Here is a 25,097-nt window from a genome sequence, read left to right on the forward strand (position 1 = left end):
ACACAATACTATATATAGACAAGGTTTAATACTTCGTTAACTTTTAGTCGGACAGAAACTTGAAGCAATGTCGGATATAGTATTTGTATTGTGATTGATCCCTCCCGTAAATGAATATTCATATTTAAGAAGGTTGCACTTTTCGCTACTTTTAACGAGTTAATAAAGGGAGCGAGCGTTAACGGTTCTCCCAACCACCATTCAAATGAGGGGAGGGGTTTCGTCTTTGTGGGTTTATTTTCTTTTCTTTGAATCGTTTATTTTCAAGATTTGTTTTTAAATTGCTTAATCTGTCTGAGTAATCTTCTCGTCCCCATTAGAAAAATTAATTATGAAACGGATCCGAGGCAACTCGGTATATGATATTAGCCCGACAAGCAGTGGAACTTAATTAATAAGTATTAACTCCAAGTAATATATAGGCTAAAGTGGGTAAAACCTTCATTCTCAAAGTCATATTTACTCACCAGGGAGGGGGGCTCTATAATTCAGACTAAAGTTCATTCTGACGTCACGCGGACTGAAGATTTTCTGCAAATATTTGTTGATATTGATTTAGAAAATATATAGTATATGGACTTATAGATAACGAGGTCAGTGCATATGATAATGACTCTGGTATAAATTTCATAAACTTGTAAGGAAAAATACTACCTTAGACCCATATATGATATAGTATATTATTTCATATAGATCTACATGCTGAATCAAAAAGCCGGTATATATATTATCATGATTTTCTTTTCTCTTAAGTTCTTTCTTTTTTTCTTTCTTTCCCCCCCCCCCCCCCTATAAAACGAGTCGCTTTCAACGATCTACGTTAAAAAGCTCAAATTACGTAAAATCCTGTTTTAAAAAGATTTGAATGTGGCCAATTTAGCACTTCAATAGCATATACTGTCGATTACCTATATTTCAATTTTGCTGATATTGGTCAGCCGCCCGCGTTTTTTTTTCCCAGGACGAACGTGGGTTTCAGGTTTTTCAGGAATTGACAAATTCGTTTGAAATCAGAGTTAGGGTTTAGAAAGTGGATTAAGGATGCAGTTTCTATGAAATTGCAGGATTGTCGTTCATAATCTGCGGTCAAAACTAGGAAAAAAGATTCAGAACATGTTTTTTTTTTTAAAAGCGTCACATTTTTGGAATCCAGGGATTTGATTGGCCGATGCCCACGTTCGTCCTGGGGAAAAAAATACGCCAGCCGCCCACGTACGTGGGACTCTGATAAGTTTTGCCTTTATCATGCTAATTATATATGCTCTATATATAGGTTTGTTTGCAGTGGGCGGTTGCACGCAGAGCTCAAACAGACTATAACTTCAAGAAAAAATGTGCATATCCCACTAAAATTCTAATTACATACTGACACATAACTTCGTTATACAAAATGATCACATTTGAAGGATAAATCCACAAAGAGATCATAAATAGGAAAGTTAATCTATTTAAGAGCCAGTACCGTGATGACATCAAAAACCACGTGATGTGATCCACTTCCTCGCTTCAGGGGCTTGGAAAGGCAGGTCGAGCCCAGGGACATTGATGTAATCGATCACCCAGTTACACTCCCCCCCCCCCACACCCAACAATGAATTATTTACGTTAATTCATGATACATTCATTGGCTTATGGGATTAAATTATTCTTTTTCATATTTTCCCGGCCTTCCTAATTGACCTTGGACCACCCCACCCCCACGCCCCGGGGCTGTAGCCAGACTAACCGTTATGGGTGCAGACTGAGGAGCCGACGTCACCATCTAATTAACATACCATACACACAGCATATGCTAAAAGAGCTATAGAATTAACCTGCCCTCGAATGTTCTCGCTGAACTGGTTACACATCATGATCTCAAATTCATCCTACAGGTGTACTCTATGAATAGATGGCGCTATTCTACAACAGAGTAACGATGCGTTAGTTCTCACTTTGTGGACCCGAAAAAGCTGGCAGAGTCAGCTTTAGTAGAAACATATACTGTGGTAGTAGTGCTGCTACTATATACTTATATCAGAGAGCTGCTATTCGGCCTTTTGGCTAAGATCATGTGAAGTATCAGTTCCCTTTCGAATGAATGGTGATACACACCCGACGATGATCACACGGTCACAGTTTCGATGCAAGACTACTAGGGCTGAGAGCGGATCAGTCGTTCGGTAGTTTGGTTTTCGTGCCCAGGATCTTTCCTGGGTGACTTTTCTTAAAAAGTATTATTAGTGCTGTGCAGTACACAATATATATATATATATATATATATATATATATATATATATATATATATATGTATATATATATATATATATATATATATATATATATATATATATATATATATATATATATATATATATATATATATATATATGAATCTTTTTTCCTAGTTTTGACCCCAGATTATGAACGACAATCCTTCATTTTCACAGAAACTGGATCCCTAACCCACGTTCTAAACCCTAACTCTGATTTCAAAGGAATTTGTAAATTCCTGAAAAACCTGAAACCCACGTTCGTCCTGGAAAAAAAAATAGGCGGACGGTCCATGATCCCGCCCCCCCCCCCTCCTGTCCCCCAGTCTTTACTGACACGTTTAATCAACCGTAACATCCGTAACAGTGTACATATAGTTACAACCAGTTGCGCATAAATCGGCCACACTTGCATTCCTTGATGATAAGCTACCATGCCATGCCATACCATGATTCTGAACTTGCATCACGATAAAGTACGGGGAACCATAGGATTTGATCTGCCCTCAAATGGTATCTCTAAACTGGCTACATCCTGACATATCATCACCTTAACTTCCTCCTACAGGTGTACTCTGTGGATAGATGGCGCTGTTCTACAATAGAGTAACGCCGCGTTAGTTCTTACTTTGTGGACCCGAACAATCTGTAGTCAGCTTTCGTAGAAGCATACTGTGTTTAATGGTGCTGCTACTATATACTTATATACAACCTATAACATAGCACTGAGATCATATTGCCTCGCAGAATAATTACAAACCAATTGGTATCGGAGCGTATACCAATGCAGCGCCGTAGCGACTGCAATATTTACACGAGACTTATTATGAAGATACAAACACTGTGTCCTCCTTCATTTGGTGCCGCAACTCCCCCACCCTCTCCCCCACCCTCTCCCCTCTCCCCTCTCCCCTCTCCCCTCTCCCCTCTCCCCTCTCCCCTCTCCCCTCTCCCCTCTCCCCTCTCCCCTCTCCCCTCTCCCCTCTCCAACTTCCACTTAGACTTCCCGGCTATGGGCCTGCTCTTAGTTTGATTAATTGCAATCTCATTATAAGTATTACTCTTTACAGGTTTTTGAAACATTTTGGAGAGGGGAATCCTAGCTTAAAAGAGGAATAAACCTTGACCAAACTTCAGCTTGGAGAATCACTTTAAGAAACCCTCCACCCCGCCCCCCCCCCCCCCCTCAATCTCTCTTCTCAAATTATCCCAAAACACTCGGGATTGTTCACTAATACAATTACACGTCAGCCAAAAGGACGGTTATTTTTTTTTTAATTTATTGTAATTGATGTATTTCCGTTATAAATATATGTATATGTATATATACACACACAGGACCTGGTGGTGTTCCATGAAAATTCTCCCCACCCAACCCCCCAGTCTTCATTAGTTCTTAAGTGTATATCATAATAAGTATAAAATATAATTTGTACTATTTATGCCTGCCACCCTTGCAGCCCCCTCCCCAAATTAGCCCTGGGCCTGGGATGTAACCCCCTGACCCCCTCTCGTCAGGTCTGTCTACGGATGATAATGATGCTTTTCAGTTCACCATAATGTTCCTCAACCCTCTATCTTCTTCGTTTAAATTAGAGAAGGTTGTAAGGGCTGCCAGCCGTACTATTGGTAGGGATATTTGTTTGAAAACTGTCTATGAACTCTACATTGATATGATGCACCAGAAAACCCATGGAATATTAAAGACCATACACATCCTCTTTTCCAGAACTATGTATTCTGCCGTTCAGGCAGCAGACTTCGCATGCCACGGTCTAAGCATAACAGATTCAGGTTTTCTTTTTTTACCCAATTCTGTTTCTGTTTTCAACCTGAGGGTTGTTAGATAGGTTTCTTTGTTTTATAGTCTTGTTTGTTTGTTTTTGTTATATATATATATATATATATATATATATATATATATATATATATATATATGTATATATTTTTCTCACATGTATGGATATTGTTGCTGTTGATATATTTACCTTTTCATTCAACTTCACTGTGTTTTGTTTATACTAATATTTAACTGTATTCTGTATGAAACTTTAAAACTTTGATTTTTTATGTGTTTTGCTGCAAGGCGACAAATTTCCATATCTTATGGACGAAATAAATCTCTATCTCTATCAATCTATCTATCTGTCCAGGCAATTCTCAGAGATGCGTACTATAATGAAATTAGACGTAACATGATATCTATTAATTACACATAAATCGATTATATTTTTAAATAATTTACTTGCATAACATCGTTATAATAAACAAGATACGTCATCGGATATATGAGCAATAGCTTGGTTAAATAATGCATAAATGATAACAATGACAATAACCAAAAACACCACGACAAACCATTATGAATACAATAAGTGTGAAGACAATTAAGATGCACATTCCAACTAGATTGTTATTTCCCTTTGATAATTTTTTTTTTCGGCATGAGAGATATATACTTATGGCGGACGACACTACTGTTTTGACCAATGACATTCCTCCAACGTGTTGACGTCACCCTTAAATTATTTTGCTATACTATCGCCCGGTAGTTATATGAAATGTTGATAAAATAAGTAGAAGACCTCTAGCAACAGGTTGTCACAACGAGGTCCCATATAACTAAAATGGAATAGTTGTTTTATTTCACGTAGCATCATATGCTGATCGTTGACTGAGCAAACTCCTCTTCCCCAACCCACACCCGCACCCCACCCCTAATAAACACTACAACCACCACCTTCATCCTCTCTTAGTGATAGGTCCGGTACATAGGCCCAAACTATATATGTAACATAAAAAAAAACAGTAAAAAGGGTAAATAGGCCTTATTTTAAAATGTGCATCATAAACAATATAAAGTCATTTAGAATAATTATATTATTATATTATAGGAAGTCTAGAATTATTATTTTTTTAACATTGAAACCTTTAGAACTTAATCGCTTCTTTGTATGACGTCATCTTATAGCTGATGACAGTTGAGGTGCATGGAAATCATCATTTCGACACGTAATCATGACGTATATTATCCTATATGTGATAAATTACGTAAAATACAGTCTCTTTTGCATCCTTTACAAGAATATCCCTGTGTTTTACTTGGTGTAATTAACGTGTGATTTGCCTTTAAACAGTATCATCAATATTGTCGGGAAGAAGATAAGCGAATGTAGTAGACCGAATGACATCGTCAAAAAAATAACTTTGGCAAATGTTTGATAAAAATAAGCCGGAAAACCTACAAACAAGAATAAACTGACTAATGTACAGGCCACGCTCTGGCAGACCGGAAAACCAATGATTCCTAAAGACCAACTAAGGCGAGAGATTGGCGAGATGCTAACATACGTATATAAGTATGCAAGATGCGTAGAAAGTTCGATACTTATTCCTACACAAATCAGAAGGTTAATTATGGATATGACGTCAAGGGAAATCCCCCAAAAGGACATAAAACCGGTCAAGCCTGTTAGAATGGACATAGTCATCAAACAGACACATAGGGCGACAAAAGGGTTAGGGACGAGTAATAAGGCCATTATAAGGGTGCAGAGCCCTGTGGCTATATTAAGCTTGATAATTTCTGGAGCTGAAGTCATCTGTTGTTCATAGAGGAAAAAATCGGGTGCAAAAATAACAATTTCTGTATCTATCCGAGATGCAATAGCTCTCAATTCTTGCATCATCTGACCTTGGTCTTCGGCAGTGGTAACGTTTTGGGTCGACAGAATACACCGGGAAGATGCAATGACGGATTTATTAGCTTGGAATTTAATATCTAATTCATATTTGGCAGTATTTGGACGACCAAGAAAATTGAAACGTAAAGTCGAAATAAATTCATCTTCGTCAAACATTAAATCCTTGTCATCTGTCAGGTTAAAATGTTGGTAATAATCGATGAACCAACATTGTGTGTAATCTTTTGGTTTTACGAAGCTACTCTTTTCGAAGTCAGTCATGGTATCTTCCAATGCTCTCTGTACTGTTTTGTCCCAATAGCGTATTTCTTCTGTAAACACTACGGACACCAACGGACCAAAATCAGTCATTTGCTGCGATCGAAGATCCAAATAGTTGTATGTATGGGACGCCGTTGGTGCCATATTTTGGATTTCCAAACCAACCGCTATACTCGACGAGCCAACTATTGATACAACGATGTATACCACTAAGAAAATGGCGAATACCAACAGAGGAATGATATAAGCAAATATTAAAGTAAAAGTCGTGTCGAAAAATGTTTTCACAATGTGAACGGATTTTAACGCAAACTCGTCACTACCACCAGCACAGAAGACATTGTAAACTGTAGAATTATCTTGGTTATCTTTGGAACGAACCTGTAAGCATGTACAGCAATGGCGATTAGCCACTTCTATGTGACCGAAGAGGAGCATAATAGGGGCCAATATCGTAAACTGGTAAACGTAATTGAAAATCATTGCTACACCGGTGTACAGACAGAACGCCCGAATCACAGGCACCGAACTTGTTGCACATATGAAAAAGATGACTATTTCCGTGAGGGTTGCTATGGTGATGGAGGTGCCAGTGACTTCTAACGTTTCTTGGATCGTCTCCTTGATGTCACTACTGAAGTTGTTACATCGCCATGTTGATATCATAAAGAACACGTGATGCAGTCCCGTCCCTGAACGAAACGAAGATGGAAAAAAAGTTGACACATTCAAGTTACTGTTAAAAAGATTGTATTTATGCATATCGCCCTCATCAATTTTTAATACCGACGATAAGCATGGTAGACGTTATGCGCAAAAAAAAATCTTCCAGCTGCAATAAATGTTATGACTATCAGCTACGATTCTCATACGCAGGTGACAGAGCCTTAGGCTATGAATATCTATTATGACAGTGTGGTAGGCTCGTCTCTAACAATATGTACAACTCTAGTTCCCGTCCTGGCGAGAAAAGTTACGTTGTAAACAAAACTATCAGCAGTATAAGAAAAGTTCACACAAAAAAACAAACAGAATATGAAATCAAAGTAATTACTGATGAATACTTAATAACCTTAGAATGAACAATAGTAACTATCAGCACATGGCAGAGAAGATCAAAACAGTTTGAAATAACTGCATCAAACTTTACATTGTTGTTAATGTTAATTCATATTGATGAATTCGTTGATGTTAACATGCTGATATGTTATACCAACTCGCAAAGCAAAACGTTTCATAAAAGAGGTAATACTTACAAAGCAAAAGGAAGGGCATTAACAGCGCGGCTTGGTTGAAAGGAAGACCGCAAAAGGATAGGAGACCCATAGCGGAGACTACTGCCATGGCAACAGTTACTACAGCAACGAGTGGTAGCCAGGGTTTACTCATGACGTTGTCGCGCAACATCATACAAGTAAACATTGCTAGAACAGTCATAAGGACAACCATTCCAATGAAATTAGCAACGGCACTGGATAACAATTCCTCTTGCGCTTGATCCAAACTGTCGGAAGCGGAAAAGGCTACTTCAACTAACGGAAACTCACGGTTGGATAAATGTTCCACTATTGCCCGTTCCCACGTCCGTGAAAGTTCTTCGTCGGGGCCACCGCGTAAGAAATACTCAACCAATAAGAAGCGCGCGTCACTGACTGAGCCACTTACTACAAGAGCGTCTCCTACATAATAATCAATAAAATGTTCAGTTCCAGATTCGTCGATAATCTTTGGATAAGGTACGCTGATGGCGTACTGGGGTTCCGATGAATGCGTGGAAGAGTGTACTGTGTTATTTAGGTAAATTAACAGTGGATTCAACACACAAGAAGTGTTCCATTTCGCACATAAGTCCCTAAAAGAAGACACGCCATCTTGATGTAAAATTGGAAAAGACATGATCTGCTCATTGATATCCAAAACACTCTGGATCTGCTCATACGCAAACAAATTCCCGTCATCCTTTGCGGTCAGCCCGACGGATACCCGTATCTGTCGCGTATCATACACACGACTGGGAGAAAATTGGTAAAAGTCGAGAGGGAAAAGATCGCTTACTTTCTTCTGATCTCGCAAAGCTTGGCTGTGGTCGGGTACGTATAGAGCTTCAAAACTATACTCACACTCGAAGAAAATTAAACCCATTCCAAAGCCGATAGTCGCCAGCAGAGATAGTACTACCGGCAAGAAAGGAAAGCGGCACATCAACTTTGAATACATCCTAAAGATCTTTCGCAGAATCCTTTCGATGCAGTTGGATTTGATTGCTCTGATATCCATGGCTGTTCCAGCTGGTATTATGACGACCAAAGTATGCAAATGTCTGACAGGTTTATATCTACCAATAAAAAGGAGACAGATGGCATATGACGTTAGATGGAAGTGCGTGGTTATCTACACAATCAACCTTTACATATAAATATATTATAAATGTATATATATATAAATATATATATATATATATATATATATATATATATATATATATATATATATATAAATATATATATATATATATATATATATATATATATATATATATTAAGTTATATATATATTAAGTTATATATATATTATAAGTTACAATTACTCACTGACGAGATCATACATGTGATAGGTAGGTATAGCACGAGATTCTGCCAATCAATCCATGTTCATGAAATGTGGAAAATGACTTAATCATTTACACTGAACTTCCAACTAACACAGTATATAAAATCCGTAATATGATGCTTCTCTGAAGTCAATTTCCGTTAGTGTAAAGCTTGAAATATTTTTCCACCCAATATGAGGTAAATATAACCGATACAATGGAGCCAAATGTTTCGTATATATTCTGTCCACACATCAGTAGACACCTAATACATATTAGTAAACATGCCAGAAATGGAATGCATACCGTAAAACCTATGTTCAATATACACGCACATCATGTTGTATGCATATAACGTATACACAAACTTCTCTTTATCAGTAAAGAGTATATATTATGTATATACGGATTGAACCACAAAGATAAAGACGTATTGTATTGTATTCTTGCAAGTTGTGTACCAGTTTCTGTTTAGCCTTTAATCTTTATGTATCTGTAATAGTCGGCTACATGGTAGGCTCTATAAACAGGTTGGAAGTGTTCTTGTCTATTGTAGTGGTGGGAATGCAGTCATTGGTAGATTTTATGTCATATACAAATATATATAACGCTATGTAAGAGTGGACCCATTGTTACCATATTGACCTAGCATTATTTATTGCTGAAAACCTGGAGTGACTAAGTAAGAAAGGTAGAGTAAAGTCCAACGAATGATACGGTTTGATATTGCACTCATGCATTGTAGCTTTGTCCGTACATACAATGCGTGTATAGTATATACTGAATATGAACTGATGTGTAATATATGAGAATTTGAATACTTTAGCAAAGAATAACTGATGTTATGAGGTTGTCGAGGGTTGTCTACTACTTTTTCACAACAGGAACTGTCTACTTCCTGGTATAATAATGTCATATAGGTCCTATATAGGACTACTATCACAAAACAACAAGAACAAAACAGCAACAAAACAGCAACAAAACAAGAACAATAACAACAACAATAACATCATATAACAATAACTGATGGTATGAGGTTTGCGAGGGTTGTTTACTGCTCTTTCCCAACAGGAACTGTCTACTTCCTGGTATAATAATGTCATATAGGTCCTATAAGTATAGGACTATGACAAAACAACAAGAACAAAACAGCAACAAAACAAGAACAATAACAACAACAATAACAACATCATATAACAATAACCGATGGTATGAGGTTTGCGAGGGTTGTCTACTACTTTTTCACAACAGGAACTGTCTACTTCCTGGTATAATATTGTCATATAGGTCCTATATAGGACTATGACAAAACATTAAGAACAAAACAGCAACAAAACAAGAACAAGAACAATAACAACAACAATAACAACATCATATAACAATAACTGATGGTATGAGGTTGTCGAGGGTTGTCTACTGCTTCTTCACAACAGGAACTGTCTAGTTCCTGGTATAATAATGCCATATAGGTCCTATATAGGACTATGACAAAACAACAACAACAAAACAGCAACAAAACAAGAACAATAACAACAACAATAACAACATCATATAACAATAACTGATGGTATGAGGTTGTCGAGGGTTGTCTACTACTTTTTCACAACAGGAACTGTCTACTTCCTGGTATAATAATGTCATATAGGTCCTATATAGGACTATGACAAAACAACAACAACAACAAAACAACAATAACAACAACAATATAACAACACCATGTAACAATAACTGATGGTATGAGGTTGCCGAGGGTTGTCTACTACTTTTTCACAACAGGAACTGTCTACTTCCTTGTATAATAATGTCATATAGGTCCTATATAGGACTATGACAAAACAACAAGAACAAAACAACAACAAAACAAGAACAATAACAACAACAATAACAACATCATATAACAATAACCGATGGTATGAGGTTGTCGAGGGTTGTCTACTACTTTTTCACAACAGGAACTGTCTACTTCCTTGTATAATAATGTCATATAGGTCCTATATAGGACTATGACAAAACAACAACAACAACAAAACAACAATAACAACAACAATATAACAACACCATGTAACAGTAACTGATGGTATGAGGTTGCCGAGGGTTGTCTACTACTTTTTCACAACAGGAACTGTCTACTTCCTGGTATAATAATGTCATATAGGTCCTATATAGGACTATGACAAAACAACAAGAACAAAACAACAACAAAACAAGAACAATAACAACAACAATAACAACATCATATAACAATAACCGATGGTATGAGGTTGTCGAGGGTTGTCTACTACTTTTTCACAACAGGAACTGTCTACTTCCTTGTATAATAATGTCATATAGGTCCTATATAGGACTATGACAAAACAACAAGAACAAAACAGCAACAATAACAACAACAATATAACAACACCATGTAACAGTAACTGATGGTATGAGGTTGCCGAGGGTTGTCTACTGACTTTTCACAACAAGAACTTGTTGTCTATTCCCTGGTATAAGCTCGCTCTTCAATTAAGTAGGCATCTAAGAACAATATTATGTATACATTAACGGGAGCATCAACAACAAAACTAAACAATGCATTCTTAAAAACAAAGTATTAATCAACTGCTTATAAAAAAAGAGAGAAGCTTATAAACTCACCAAATCATGAACAATTCGATCATTATATTTGACAAGTTGAGTTCTGTTATTACTATTCGTAGGTTCCTTCTTAACACGTATAGTCTACAGAATATGGTTGAGGAAACTCGTATGCCAGAAATGACACAATACTCAATTGTGTGTGTACTTGTGTACTTCAAGCGGAAAGTTCACCGCTACCCCTGCTATAATAGTTTTACTCTGTCTTTATAAACTCTTTAATACAAAAGACTAGTAGCATCGATAAAATCTCAATGAAAAAGCAGGTTTTGCTATTTAAAGTATAAAGGCGAACCAAAACAAAACATGACAAAGGAAAGTAAGGGTATGCATAAATTATATCAATATATTCTCTATGATTGTTGATTCCGTCATTTTTCGGACTTCGAACAGAAAAAAAAAACGTGGGTTGTGTTCTTGGATTGTACTGTTCGATACACAACGGTGGTTTTGAATAGTTGATTGCATACCAAATAAAATATAAAAGCTATATAGATACACGTACACCCCGCAAGGTTAGATGTTTGTACAATAGGGTATTACCACTGTGTGGGTATATGAGTGACGTAGTCGGCTATGCAATACAATAAAACCCAATTCTTTTAAAAGTTACTTTCGATACGGTGTGGTTAAAACGTTATTATCGGTATCCCATGGCGATGAAATGATATCTTATCAACAACGCAACAGAATAACAAAGCAGTTGCTTTAGTCCGTTTATTTATTTCATTTAGTAGAATTCCGGCATCCTTTAGAAACAATAACAAGAAAAAAACACAACGAATATAACAGACGCCCCCTCTCCTGCAGCCGAAACTAAATGCAATCCTTAAAGTGTAACCCTGCTGAACTAAGCCAGAGATGCTTTAGGATACAGTGACCATCCCTATCTCAACATTCCTCCTTATAGAATGATAGTATTTTGTTATTCGATCTACCGCAGACAAATTTACGGTAAAGAAAAGGTTTTTAAAACAACTATATCTTTTTAAAAAATTTTTTTTTTGTCATTGATTAACATATATATCAAATAGTAAAAAAATCCGATAAAAGTTAGACATTTTCGTTATCTAGGTCTTGTAAATATAGACTATACGTTCCCAACATGTCGATTTGTGATTGTTGTGATGAGTAGTGCATACCAATACTGCATTCACTTCACAGAGTTTTCATGGATAGAATTCACGTTGCGGTTTCTTGCAAAGGTTGATTAAACAATAAAAGCGAAAGAAAATTCCGTTCGATTTAACAAGTGTCAACTTGGTATATCTTCATGTAAAGATGGTCGTGTATAGGACCGAGGTGATAGGACTTTGAACCATGTGATAAGGTAAGTAAATAAAACATAAAATGGATTTTGCAAGACATAAACCTTAAAATTCATAAGCGCGTTCATACTGAAGTATCAGGAAATGAAATTTAGAGTTGTAATATATGAACCCTTTAGATCTTGACAAAATGACAAAATTCAGAAAAATGTTTTGTTCAACTCAGCTATTTTATGATCAATCGCAAGTAGCAACTACGAAACTCGTCAACTTGCAGAAAATTGATGCATTGACGAGATCCGTTACTTCGTCAAAACGTAAATTTTCTGAATTTTGTCACGTTACCATCTCGTCAACTCGTCAATTTGCAGATAATTGTCGTTTTGTCAAGTCGGTCACTCGTCAATGCATTGTCCCTTCAACACTTCTGTATTTATGACATAAAGGTCTGTCTGCAAATGAAGAAGCATGAGGTGTGCGAGAGAGAGAGAGGGAGGTTGGGGGGGGGGAAAGCTAAGTGAGGATGGCTCAGGTCAGGGTTTCCGTCTACCACTATACCACAATATGCTGATGAATGCAAACACCCTCGATCAAAGAAGATAATCATTTCGAAAGAGGGCTGATGATATATCCGCCAGGGTCCGACCTTGATCTCACCGCACCTGGTCATAGGCATCGAACTTATGTTGATTCGGTTGATCTCTGGTTGGTAAAGCGGAATTCACATCATTTTCATATCTTTATTGTTTGCTATTATTCGTACAATCCTCAACTGATATTGCATCTTTCTATATGTTTAGAGGTTTTGTTTAGACACACGCAAAGGTTTATTGTATATAGAGCGATATAAATTCATTATTTATTTGATTTATTATTGATTGTACGATGTTCAAGTTGAACTTGGCTGCAGGCCTAGGGTAGAGCTAACCTTAGAAAAAGAAAAAGGATAACGGAAATTAATAGTTTTAACACAAAACCTTGTAACTTTTGACTTAACTTGGTAACTTTCTAAAACACTTCTTAGCAAATGAGATATATGTACAATTCATTATACTTAGATTGAAAGAAAAATAACTGTACAGTTTCTTATCTTTATTACTGTGCTACATTTCATTGAAACATTTTTATTTAGCATCGTTTTTACTTAAAATGAGAGCTCTTTGTCAGGCACTGTTATTTAATAGAGAGGTAAAAGTGTGAAGCTTTGATATACCAAATACTTTGGCGTTTGTTGTTTATATGAAACAAATTGATGTCGATGAGTTATTTCGCTCTGACATTGGACTTACTTTCAATTTAGAACTGGCCCGAGGAGTCGAAGTCATTATACAGTTATGTTAAAGGAGCTTTCCATGTAATACATGGTTTAAAGGAGAATGTCTTGAAAACCAACCTATATAATGAGCTTCCTTCTAAGGATATTCTTTAATAATTTCCCATAACGAAAATTGATTCTTTCAAACTTTACACAGCTTTTTTTTTGTCTTGGATATAGCCACCAAAGTAAAACAAAATCAAGAAAAAAAATCACAGACACAACTAAGTTTGTCATTCTAGCAAGGGCGGCGGAAGCACTTTTAATCTGGGGGGGCACCGACATCAAAGGGCACTTTGCAGAAATTCGATTTGATTGATGTAGCCTTATATTTAGTACCCTTTATAACTCTTATTGTATTATCTTATTTGCGTATACACATCACTCCATCAACGTCCCCCCCCCCCCCCCTCAAGGAAAATATGCATACTAGCACTGCAATATCCAATGTGCAAATTGGGAAACAAGGAACAAGTTTTCTATTGAGACAAAATGAGGTGAAATCATGCTAGTTGCTAATGTAGGAATCTTCCGAATTAGAGTTTATTTCTTGTTAATATCTTAACAATTTTTTTCCATTCGAAATAGCTTTGAGTTTGACCCAGATAAATTCATTAAAAGTCAGGAGCGTAGCCGGGATTTGTAAAGTTGTATGCACAACTATCTGAGCGGAGCGCCACCATCGGTTGGCGCGGAGCGTACAAGAAAAATTTTGGTTTTACAAACCCCTCAGATGGCCGGAAACGGCCCTTCCCGAGTGTTCATTCTGGTTTCCTGGCCTCTTGCTAACTTGAGACACCTCAATTTTTATGTAGAAAAAGGGCACATTTTTAACCCTGAGGAAAAGTGGGGGGGCACGTGCCCCCTGTGCCCCCCCGGTTCCGCCGCCCTTGCATTCTAGTCTTCTTAATCAACTCAAAACATAGTTTTTTTTTATCAATATTGAAATTGAAATAAACCTGTCTTTGTAGAGAGGTACATTTCTGCAGTTTGCATGTAAAGATCTGTAAAAGGAAAAAAAAAAAAAGGAAAAAATGACAAATATACTTTTCTTTTCCTCCATAATTCCTTCCTTTAGACTAATTTGTGCTTCAACAAATATAATGGTACCACAGAAACCAGGAATATTGAGGGTGGGGCGGAGAGTTGGCCTGAGGGAGCTTGAAATCATTTTGAAATATTGAGAGGCAGAAATAAAAAATAAGCCAAGTTGTTTACTATTCACTTACAGCATTTATTGACTTTACAAAGAGAAACAAAATATACACGTATATCAATAATAATGAAACATAGATAATTACTGCTAGAATTACTAAGAAAACAAAGTTGTTCAAGGAATAACCTCTCAAAAATGTTAGTTAAAGATGAACTGTTCGACATGTGTGATATGCGTTTCTTCCAACAAGCTGACTTTACATTAATTAACATGATAATTTGGCACATGGAGTTAATATGCAACATGACTTGGAGCGAAAGGAAAATGATGTAGCAAAAAAAAACAAAGTACGCAAACCTGATAAGCGTTTACACAAGGGACCAACATTGTCAAACGAATTGGGCCTAACTTATTTATATATTAGTGGTATGGCGCCATCATTCACCAACAAGATAAAAAGAGGCAGCCCATTCTGTGATCGATGATTTTAAGAAAGAATTCGTTTTCTTCTTCATTTGCATTGCCTCTCTCTCTGCTTGGTCAATTTATCAACTAACCTGAAGGCTACTTTTGGCAGCTACCTGGCCTTAAACCTGGTCACCTATTTGAACAAATCTATGACGTACACCTTAACATAAGATGGCAATTGATCAAACTAAGACATGCCCTCCTAGATTACTTCTTGACATGAATATTCAGTAGTTTAGTTATTCCCAAGGGGAGCTTTTTGAAACTCTATACATGTGATGATCATGGATAATCACTGGCTTACATCAAACAAACTTGCAAACCAGAAAATGGCTAATCCAGATAAAGATTGCTCAACATCATTATCAACAACTGTTGAATAGGTCAATGGAATCTGGTTCGTGCCGTGGTTTTGGACCGCTAGCTAGAGGTTATTGACCGGACACTCTATAACTCCTACACCAAGCCCCTGACTATATCGAAAATGACTGATTTGACTGTTATAATATTAAATGTACACAATGACCATATCTCAAACATTTTGCAGCAAGTCATCAAGTGAAATGATAGATTTTGGTCTGCATCATAAAAATAAAGAATATAATTGTGCAAAAATAATTAATTTGACATTTCTCATGAATAATAATAACAAAACATTAGGATCAAGGTGGACATAATAAGGTGAATATAGACTTCGCATGTGTGATTTGTACTGGTAGTGAATAAATATTTAGAAATAATTCACGGTAAAGACATATAAATAACTAACTTGTAAAATATATACTTGTAATGAATAAACAGTTAGATGTGCAAGGTGCATTGACGTTTGGTAACGTTAAGTATCATGAATATTAATCAGTATAATGAATATTTATCAGCAAAATGAATATCAATCAGTTTTATGAATATTACGCAGTTTAATGAAGATTAAACAGTCTAATGAATATAATTCAGCGAAATGAATAATAATCAGTATAATGAATATTAATCAGTCTAATGCATATTAATCAGTATATGAATATTATCATCTACACTATACATTACAGCACAAGTGTAAACCTGATAAGTAAACTTCAAGGTGAATAGGTTTATATAACAAAGAAACAAAAAAAATAATTGCCAAAAATTAACAAACCATGATCAGAATCATTGGCAGACTTTACAGGAATTGTCGTGATTATTTTTCGATGTCTAGTTGGAATGTAAATTTCTAGATAGGTTATCTAAAATCAAATTCTATGGAACTATGTCAAGGTGTGTGATGAGGTGGATGGAAAGTTGTCACGTGGGAAACAAAACAACATTACAATTATATTAATGGAATATGAAATATAATAAAATAAAACTTATGGCATTGATTCTTTTATAAAAGTGCAACCCTTGGTGAAAGTACATCCTGAAGACATGCATATTCATTAAATGTTATGAATATTCATCATGTAAGAGCAGAGAGACTGACATGATCATGAAGACTTATTAAAAATGACTTCAGTTAGAAAATTTGTCAGTCATTGAACATGCCTTAAATATACAATAATTTAACAAAACTTACAAAAAATGGGCTTCATTCAAAATTTAAATTACATTTCATCACCCTAAAAATCCCTTACAGGGTTTGTTTTTGTTAACCAAGTGAAGGACAATGATTAAGTAGTTTATAAATTCGATCCATGATTTTTAACATTTTTTCGCCCAGACACTTTGCATATGAAAGGTCATCAGTATTGACCCCAAATTATAAAATACTAAAATATTGTTTAAAGTTGTGAAAAGCACTTTTCCTGGTGGTTTTGGATCACCAATTATTTACAGAAATTCGGGAAGGTAAATCAGACATTAAAACCCGGATGATCGTAATAAACTTTGTGTTGAACTTGGGACATGTGTGACCAATATTTGACTTTCCGGCTTATTTGTGGCCACTACCTATGAAGTACCTGTAAGTATTAAACTAATGCCATAGTTAGCAAATGAGAGGTGGAAAAATATCGGCTTTAACTTGTCATTAGACTTACTTTAATGCGATAAAGCCTCACTGTTTCATTGTGCTTCTTACCAGTCAGCCTGATACAGAAATTAAATTCTTGTATATCTTTTTTGTTTTACTGTAAAATTTAGTGCATGAAATATAGTTAGAACTGAAAGCCTCAATAGTCCCTGAGTGTAACTAAAAGCCAGATAAAACAATTGAAATTGACCAAACTAGAACCACCTTGAAGGGTTTCAAAGAGATCAGTAAGTACTAACGTTCAATTCATTGAAACAATAGTGTAAAGATGATGTAAATGCATGAAAAAAAAAAAAAAAATAATTACTGTTGGTTTGAAACAGAACTGGACAGAAAACGTGTTTTACTGATTACAAAACATGTTCTGTTTTGATGAAAAATCCCACATCAAATGACTGCCTATCTCAAATGTTTTGTACAAATAAAACAAAGTCTTGTCCAACCACAATGGTCATATGCAACAGAACACCAAAAACGCATGATATTATTAAGTACATAGGTGAATCCATATAATTTTGCAAAGTTAAAGGGAGAGAACTTTAAAACTGTATCCCCCTTTGGACTTGTTAACTACAAATATAAAACAAACATTGGAAATATTTCAGCTGTAAAATTTGCATTTTTCCATAAAACTTTAAAAAAAAAACTTTGCCAAGCCTATCCGGTCATGTGTGATATATGACATGGATTTATGGAACACTTTGGGATTGAAAATATCATTTGAAATATGAGGCACAAAGTTTACCTGAATTTAGAGATCTGTGAAATCTTGTGGAAATAACAAAGTGCCGTTTATGATAGGATTGAAGGAAGTAGTAAAATTGCCATAAAGTCAAAAAGTGCAGTCAAATATGACTTGGGGAAATTACTTTAGGGATTACAAGCGTCCTTATTATTGATTATTGATCGCTGTTTATCAATCGTTCTACTGTATCAGCAATCAAATTTTACTTTTCCAAAGTTTAATCCGAGTATGGTATTCTATGATGCCGTTTCATAATCGTAGATTTGTTTTATCAACGTAGATTTGTTTTATAATCGTAGACTTGTGAGTACAGACTGGTATTCTAGCATAGTACAGAGTACGGTACTCTATGTACAGAGTACGGTGCTCTACGTACAGAGTACGGTGCTCTACGTACAGAGTACGGTGCTCTACGTACAGAGTACGGTGCTCTACGTACAGAGTACGGTGCTCTACGTACAGAGTACGGTGCTCTACGTACAGAGTACGGTGCTCTACGTACAGAGTACGGTGCTCTACGTACAGAGTACGGTGCTCTACGTACAGAGTACGGTGCTCTACGTACAGAGTACGGTGCTCTACGTACAGAGTACGGTACTGTGATTGTTGAAACGGCAAATATCTTGCGTTTAAGAGATATTCTACAAAACTTACTATTTCACAGTCTGAACAATCCATTTTGAATTTGCATCATGTTACCCCCTGATGGTTCACTTACAAACCTCTTTATCAATCATATTTTCAAAATGTATCATATTTTAAACATATCTTACCCTTTCTACACAAAATATTAATCACGCTACAAATAATAATAGAAAGAAGTACTATAGAAGTAATTTTTGCCGTCCTTTTTGCAAGTTATTTCACTGATCGCTATTACTTCTATCCATCAGGCTACAAAATCATACAAAGAACTGAGTACTTCTATCTATATCATTTTTGTCTATTACTATTTTGTTTTTACCAAATTTTCAGTTTCTTTTGAGGAAACTCAATTTAAGTGAAAGTTATTTCACCGATATAAAATAAACCAAATATTACATTGGTATAACTCTTTTTTATTCTTGAACGGCATAAAGCTCTTTGAAGAGTTCACCGTCTCCCTTCTTCTTGTCCAGCCATTTGTTACACGGAAACTTTGTCGCTTTTCCGGTCATGAGGTTAGTGATGACTACATTATCGCACAGCCATCCAGGATTGAAGCCAGCGTTGTCGTGTTCTATTCGGATCTTTTGCAATTCTCCGAGATCTAGGAATTCCAGTTTGAATTTATCTGTTTGGCCTGTAGAAAAAAAAAAGAAAAAAGTTTTACTTCAAAAAGTGAGTTTTCTATAACTGTCTCTGATAATTGGATATTTTTAATCTTTATGTGATGAAACAATCTATAAGTGTTTCTTTGATCAAAGGTGATCAGCTGATCAGACCCATCAGTGCAGTGTTGGTGCACACCCCCTCCTCCCCCTCTCAATGTCATAAGAAATATATCAAGTCCGTAGTTATTAAAAGTTAACAAATGTTTATAGTCTTGTATCAAGGCTGCTCCTTCGTCATATGACTTTACATTAAAGCCCTGTTCATTAGTAACATGTCACATCCACACACTCAACTGTTCACAATTCAAACAATCCCTCCAGAGTCACTAGAGTTACCTCGCAGGACCCTATTTATACCCCCTAGCTGAAGAGAGGCAATGGAGATCAAGTACCTCGTCCAAGGACACAACGTACTGATCCTACAATCCTTAGATCCCAACTCCATACCCTTGGCCTTTTGACCACCATGCCTTCACGGCACAGCTTTGCTTGCAACGCTAAATTTTAGACCAAAATTTATACACCAAATTTGCTCCATGGGTTTGGTCAAATTGACAAATGAACACAAAATGACAGTCTTTAATGAATGAATAATTATCTGACCTTTCTCGAAAAGATCTCTGAACCGTTGTTTGAGAGGCTGTTTTCCCGAGTCACCGTTTGCGCCGTAGATGGTGAGGCAGACGTTGGCGTCTGTCCCTGCTCCCTTCTCACTTGATGTTACCACGACAACCTCATACTGGACAGGAGCTAAACCTGAGAGACAAAATGTTCAATGTTATTCACTGAAAATGTGTATCTTTTGTTAGTTTATTTCAGTAGCTCTTAGTGAATGTTCCTCGAAGACCGATGGTACTGAAAATATGAGATGTGAAAATTGATATGGAAAGTGTAAATATTAAAACTTTTGCCTCACATTTAGATTACATACTTCAGAGAGCAGCAAAGAACACCGTTTATGAAGTATGATATTCAAGTCTTGTACATAAACAGAGTAAAAAGGCTGTGCCGGTAAAAATATAAAAGTTAGAGGGCTTGAAGATTCATCCTGGCATGAACAAAGGCTAACATGGTACTTTGTTAGTTGCCAACCTGATAAGATGTGCAATCATGGGTTACAGTCCCGGGGTCTTCTGGTGGTATTTTTTTTCTCGTCTATACTTACTTCTGGCTATGGACATTCGGCCCTCTTCAGTTTTCTCACAGACCAGACGTTTGGCATCATCTGTTCCTTCACCTAACGGAATCCAGGCCTTACAGGGGAAGGAGTATCTTTAAAAGAAAAAAAAATATATAAATAAATATGTAAAGCAAACATTGATTCAAGTTGGCCTGATACATGAAACTGAGATGTCCACTATTTTTAACATACATTGATAGTTGAACCTTGTGCTAATTCCTCATCCAACGTTATTAGTGTGCAGAGTAGGTTTGTTGCAGATTATCCACATTGACAAATTCTAAATTTGATTTTAAATCACAAACATTGTTACCTATTGTATGAAAATCACGCCCAGCTTCAACTCAGACAATTCCTGTCACATTGCATTGCATCGTTTATTTATTTATGACCATCCATTTTCCTACCAAACTTGTGGAACACAAATTAAACAACATCATGATCAGCACAGACAAAACTGTCAAATGACGCTAGCAATATGCAAATTACAAATTCTCATTTGGTCACCTGAAAAATTCTGATTCATGACCTGGTTCCTTGCAAGATTACTTTGATTTTATTTGTTAAATATACTTTTTGAGTTTCAAGATTGTCCGTTGAAATATCGCAATCACATCGGTAGCTACTACTCATATCGACGACTTTCCACTAAGACATACATATAGCAACAACAACGAATTGCAAAGACTGGGGTCTCTAAACTCACTTTGAGCCATCGGTAAATGACAAATGATCATTTGGTAACTTGAAACATTCTATGTGCATGACCTGGTTCCCTGCAAGATTACTTTCAATTGATTTGTTGAATATACTGTTTTGAGTTTTGAAATTGTCCGTTGAGCTATTGCAATCACATCGGTAGCTACTACTTAAATCGACTTCTATCCACCAAGACAATCATATAGCAACACGGTTTGCATAGACTCTGGTCTCTATACTCACTTTGAGCCATCGGATGTGTCTGTCACGATGACCTCGTGGCAATGCCAGTCCACGTCCCTGCCAGATCCTTTAGGAGGGGAGCCGCTGTCACGGACAGAGTGACCGAGGAGAACACTCTTGATCTTACCCAACCGCTTGGTTTGAAATTTAAAGACATCCGTATCACCCCTGGAGACAGAGAGATCACATGAAGGTTGTGAATTACTATATATGTATTATACATTACATGTGTATTATTTATGTATTAGAAGCGGTATGTGTTGATATGTGTTGTGTTGTATTGGTACTCTAATGTATTTCTTCTTATTTATTTTTGCTTAAATTGTTTGTTTGTTTGCTGTCTTCTTACCTTCTCAAAACCTTTTTCTTGACACTATTCTCCATCACAAATTCTTTCGACGTTCTGTTCTCTCCTTCTAAGATGATCCAGCCGTTCTGCGTGGTACTTGCATCCCTTTTATCTGTCGTTGTCACGGCGATTTCGTAAGCTGTTTGAATGACAACGACAGATGAAGTATGAGATAACTTTCATCAAGATAAGAGCTATAACAATGATGATCATTCTTGGCTTGAAGACAAAACTCTTTTCTTTAGAATACTACAAAATAATGCTTGCATTCAATCAGCAATGTAATTTTCTGCAAACTAGAACCTTGAGTAGGGAAATTTGTTTTACTAAAAGTTTCTATTTCAATAGTATCAACAACTATGCACATTTTCAATCAAAAACCAAGACCAGTAGTGACCATGTTATTGGTGGAGATGAGAGTGTGATAGGTGTGGGAAGCAGGTAAGTTAGTCATAAGGATCTGGGAAGGAGAAAAATGGTAAATTGTAACTCATAGACCAATCTCTCTGATCCTGTGGGGGGTGGAGAAGGGGAAGGGGATTTGTTGGGCCCTGTAGGGTCAAAGGGGGTCTGTGAAATAATGAGGTTTGTACAACCTGAAGGGCTCCTGAACATTTTACTGACTTATACATCATGTCAAGAAATTGCCATCTCAGGTACAAAATAACCCCAAAAACCCTGATATTTCCTGAGCCCTGCCTGAACTATGGTGGGTTGATCTCACTGACGACACTTCCTATATCTAGGTATCCATAAATATTTGATTGTCACTGGGGACCCATGGCTAGAAAACCATTTTTAAGAATCTAGCTGATGGGGTCAAGGTGAACAGCAGATGACAGAGTGCAATTATTATGAGGAGATACGTAAGTTCCAATGTTGCTTTTGGGGAATTTTCTTGTCTTACTTATTTTGCCCTTCTCTTCTTTCTGTGATTCCAAGCCAGCACAGATGAGCTCTCTCATTATCTGGTTGTCATCCTCATCTCGAGCCAGCCATCGATTACAGAGGAACATGTACTTCTTCTTCGTGGTCTCGTCGGTAACTTCAACGTACTCAAGGTGCCATCCGGCCTTGAGACCTAACAGGCCAGGGAGAAGAGTGATACAATATTCTCAACATTACACGGTACTGAAATCATGCAGACAACCAAAACTACCCTAGACACCATATAATGAGAAAACTCCATTTTATACAACGCATTGATTGGGTTAGTAGTACTTCTTTCAAGAGTATGGTGTTTTTTCAAAACCCAAAACCATCACACAAACATTGCTCAGTGCCGGGACCCTGTAGTCCTACTCTTAGTTTGGCATGCTTGCCTGTACTCAGGAATAACAAACCTCATGGGTTTTAATTCATAGTTAGGACAATTTGGAAATCTAGCTGAGGTACTATTGCAAGATTGGGTACTCCTACTCATGCTTAATATGCTAAAACCCTTATTATCATATTTGTACTCATATCATGGGGGTGTTTACTTGTACTCATATCAAGGGGATATTTACTTTTACTCCAATCAAGGGGATCTACTTGTACTCATATCAATGATATTTTGTACCTATATAAATGGGGTATTTATGTGTACTCATATCAGGATAATTTGTACCTATATCAAGGAGGATTTGCTTGTACTCATATCAAGGGTATTTACTTGTACTCATGTCAAGGGGGTATTTGTGTACCTATATCAAATGGGGTATTTATGTGTACTCATATCAAGGATAATTTGTACCTATATCAAGGAGGATTTACTTGTACTCATATCAAGGGTATTTACTTGTACTCATGTCAAGGGGGTATTGTGTACCTATATCAAATGGGGTATTTATGGGTACTCATATCTAGGGGATATTTACTTGTACTCCAATCAAGGGGATTAACTTGTAATCATAACAAGAGGTATTTTTATTTGTACTCATATCGAGGGGCATTTTTTATACTCATATCAATTGGATTTACTTGTACTCATATCAAGAGGTGTTTACTTGTACTTATAACAAGGGGAATTTACTTGTACTCCAATCAAGGGGATTTACTTGTACTCATATTATGAGGTATTTACTTGTACTCATATCAAGGGGGATTAAACTGTACTCATATCAACCGGTAGTAACTTGTACTTGTAAGCATACTGTTGCCAAGTCTTATACAATGTGTGTCTGAATCAAGTTGTAAGCATAAACCAAACATTTTCTCCAACTTCCTGATTTTCGTTCAAAGATATTGTAATCATGAATACCACTCCTTTACTCTGAGTAACACACAACTCAGCTTTTATTGCTACTCGCTGTCAACAGGACTGAGTCCTGGCCTCTGTCTTTTTACACACTTACCTGCGTTATCGTGCCAAATCCTGATTTTTGTGAGGTCTCCCAGACTTAACAGAGAGAAAGAGAAGATGTCGCTCTGGTTTCTCTCAAATTTATCTCGATGTGTCCCAGAATCTTTCAGTTTTAAAGTGTCTGTGTTTCCGTTGACTCCGAACAGGATGATACAGACATTCGCATCGGTGCCCGATCCTCTGATATCCGAGGTTTTAACGTTCACCGTGTAGTTGGTTTCTGTAAGCAGAATCGTTATCAATGTTAACCTAACTTAATAATATAACATAATGTTAACATAATGGAAAATAACTTAATAATAACATAATGTTAACATAATCACAATAAACATGATGTATTATCAAATTAAATGAAACCCAAAGAAATAAAAAACCTGAAAAGATAAGTATAGATAACTTTCCAAAAAGTATTTTAATCAACTACTCTAACCCTTTTGCCCTACAAAGGTAACATAAGCAAAGAAATTTTGAACAAATATTGTACGGCTTGGCTATACCTTTTCATAACTAAAGAAATGGATCACTTGTTAGCTTTGGAAAGATAGGTTTATTCTAAGATAGATAGCAG

General features: G+C 36.4%; 2 protein-coding genes across 5 annotated transcripts in view; both read right to left on the reverse strand.

The window, feature by feature from the left end:
• Nucleotides 1-4,147: 4,147 nt before the first annotated feature.
• LOC139983035 (patched domain-containing protein 3-like) lies at nt 4,148-12,596 on the reverse strand. Of its 4 annotated transcripts, none has more exons than XM_071996360.1 (3): nt 12,547-12,596; nt 7,474-8,552; nt 4,148-6,909 (listed from the first exon to the last, which is right to left on the reverse strand). In XM_071996360.1, exons 1-3 carry the CDS (start codon nt 12,579-12,581, stop codon nt 5,351-5,353), a joined length of 2,673 nt encoding a protein of 890 aa, XP_071852461.1. In that variant the 5' UTR covers nt 12,582-12,596; the 3' UTR covers nt 4,148-5,350. The 4 variants fall into 4 exon arrangements, with proteins under 4 accessions (XP_071852461.1, XP_071852463.1, XP_071852464.1 ...); XM_071996362.1 differs by lacking the exon at nt 12,547-12,596 and adding an exon at nt 11,442-12,343; XM_071996363.1 differs by lacking the exon at nt 12,547-12,596 and adding an exon at nt 9,114-9,629.
• A 2,638-nt stretch (nt 12,597-15,234) lies between these two features.
• Nucleotides 15,235-25,097, reverse strand: part of LOC139982811 (lipoxygenase homology domain-containing protein 1-like) — a 54,073-nt gene continuing 44,210 nt past the window's right edge. The window contains exons 40-46 of the mRNA XM_071995911.1: nt 24,522-24,749; nt 23,093-23,266; nt 22,186-22,324; nt 21,837-22,004; nt 20,880-20,986; nt 20,318-20,470; nt 15,235-19,683 (exon numbers count right to left, since the gene is read on the reverse strand). Coding sequence (XP_071852012.1) covers nt 19,460-19,683; nt 20,318-20,470; nt 20,880-20,986; nt 21,837-22,004; nt 22,186-22,324; nt 23,093-23,266; nt 24,522-24,749 — 1,193 coding nt within the window. The 3' untranslated portion in view covers nt 15,235-19,459. The remainder of the gene's footprint in view (nt 19,684-20,317; nt 20,471-20,879; nt 20,987-21,836; nt 22,005-22,185; nt 22,325-23,092; nt 23,267-24,521; nt 24,750-25,097) is intronic.

This window comes from Apostichopus japonicus, chromosome 16 (genome assembly GCF_037975245.1).
Source record: "Apostichopus japonicus isolate 1M-3 chromosome 16, ASM3797524v1, whole genome shotgun sequence".
NCBI classification, from domain to species: domain Eukaryota; kingdom Metazoa; phylum Echinodermata; class Holothuroidea; order Aspidochirotida; family Stichopodidae; genus Apostichopus; species Apostichopus japonicus.

What these genes read in the sequence shown, in the direction of transcription:
- LOC139983035 (XM_071996360.1), bottom strand. Translation starts at nt 12,581, where the DNA reads ATGCACTACTCATCACAACAATCACAAATCGACAT. An exon ending in CAACAATCACAAATCGACAT is followed by an intron (nt 8,553 to 12,546) that starts GTTGGGAACGTA and finishes TTTTATTGGTAG; the next exon opens with ATATAAACCTGTCAGACATT. An exon ending in AATGCCCTTCCTTTTGCTTT is followed by an intron (nt 6,910 to 7,473) that starts GTAAGTATTACC and finishes CGTTTCGTTCAG; the next exon opens with GGACGGGACTGCATCACGTG.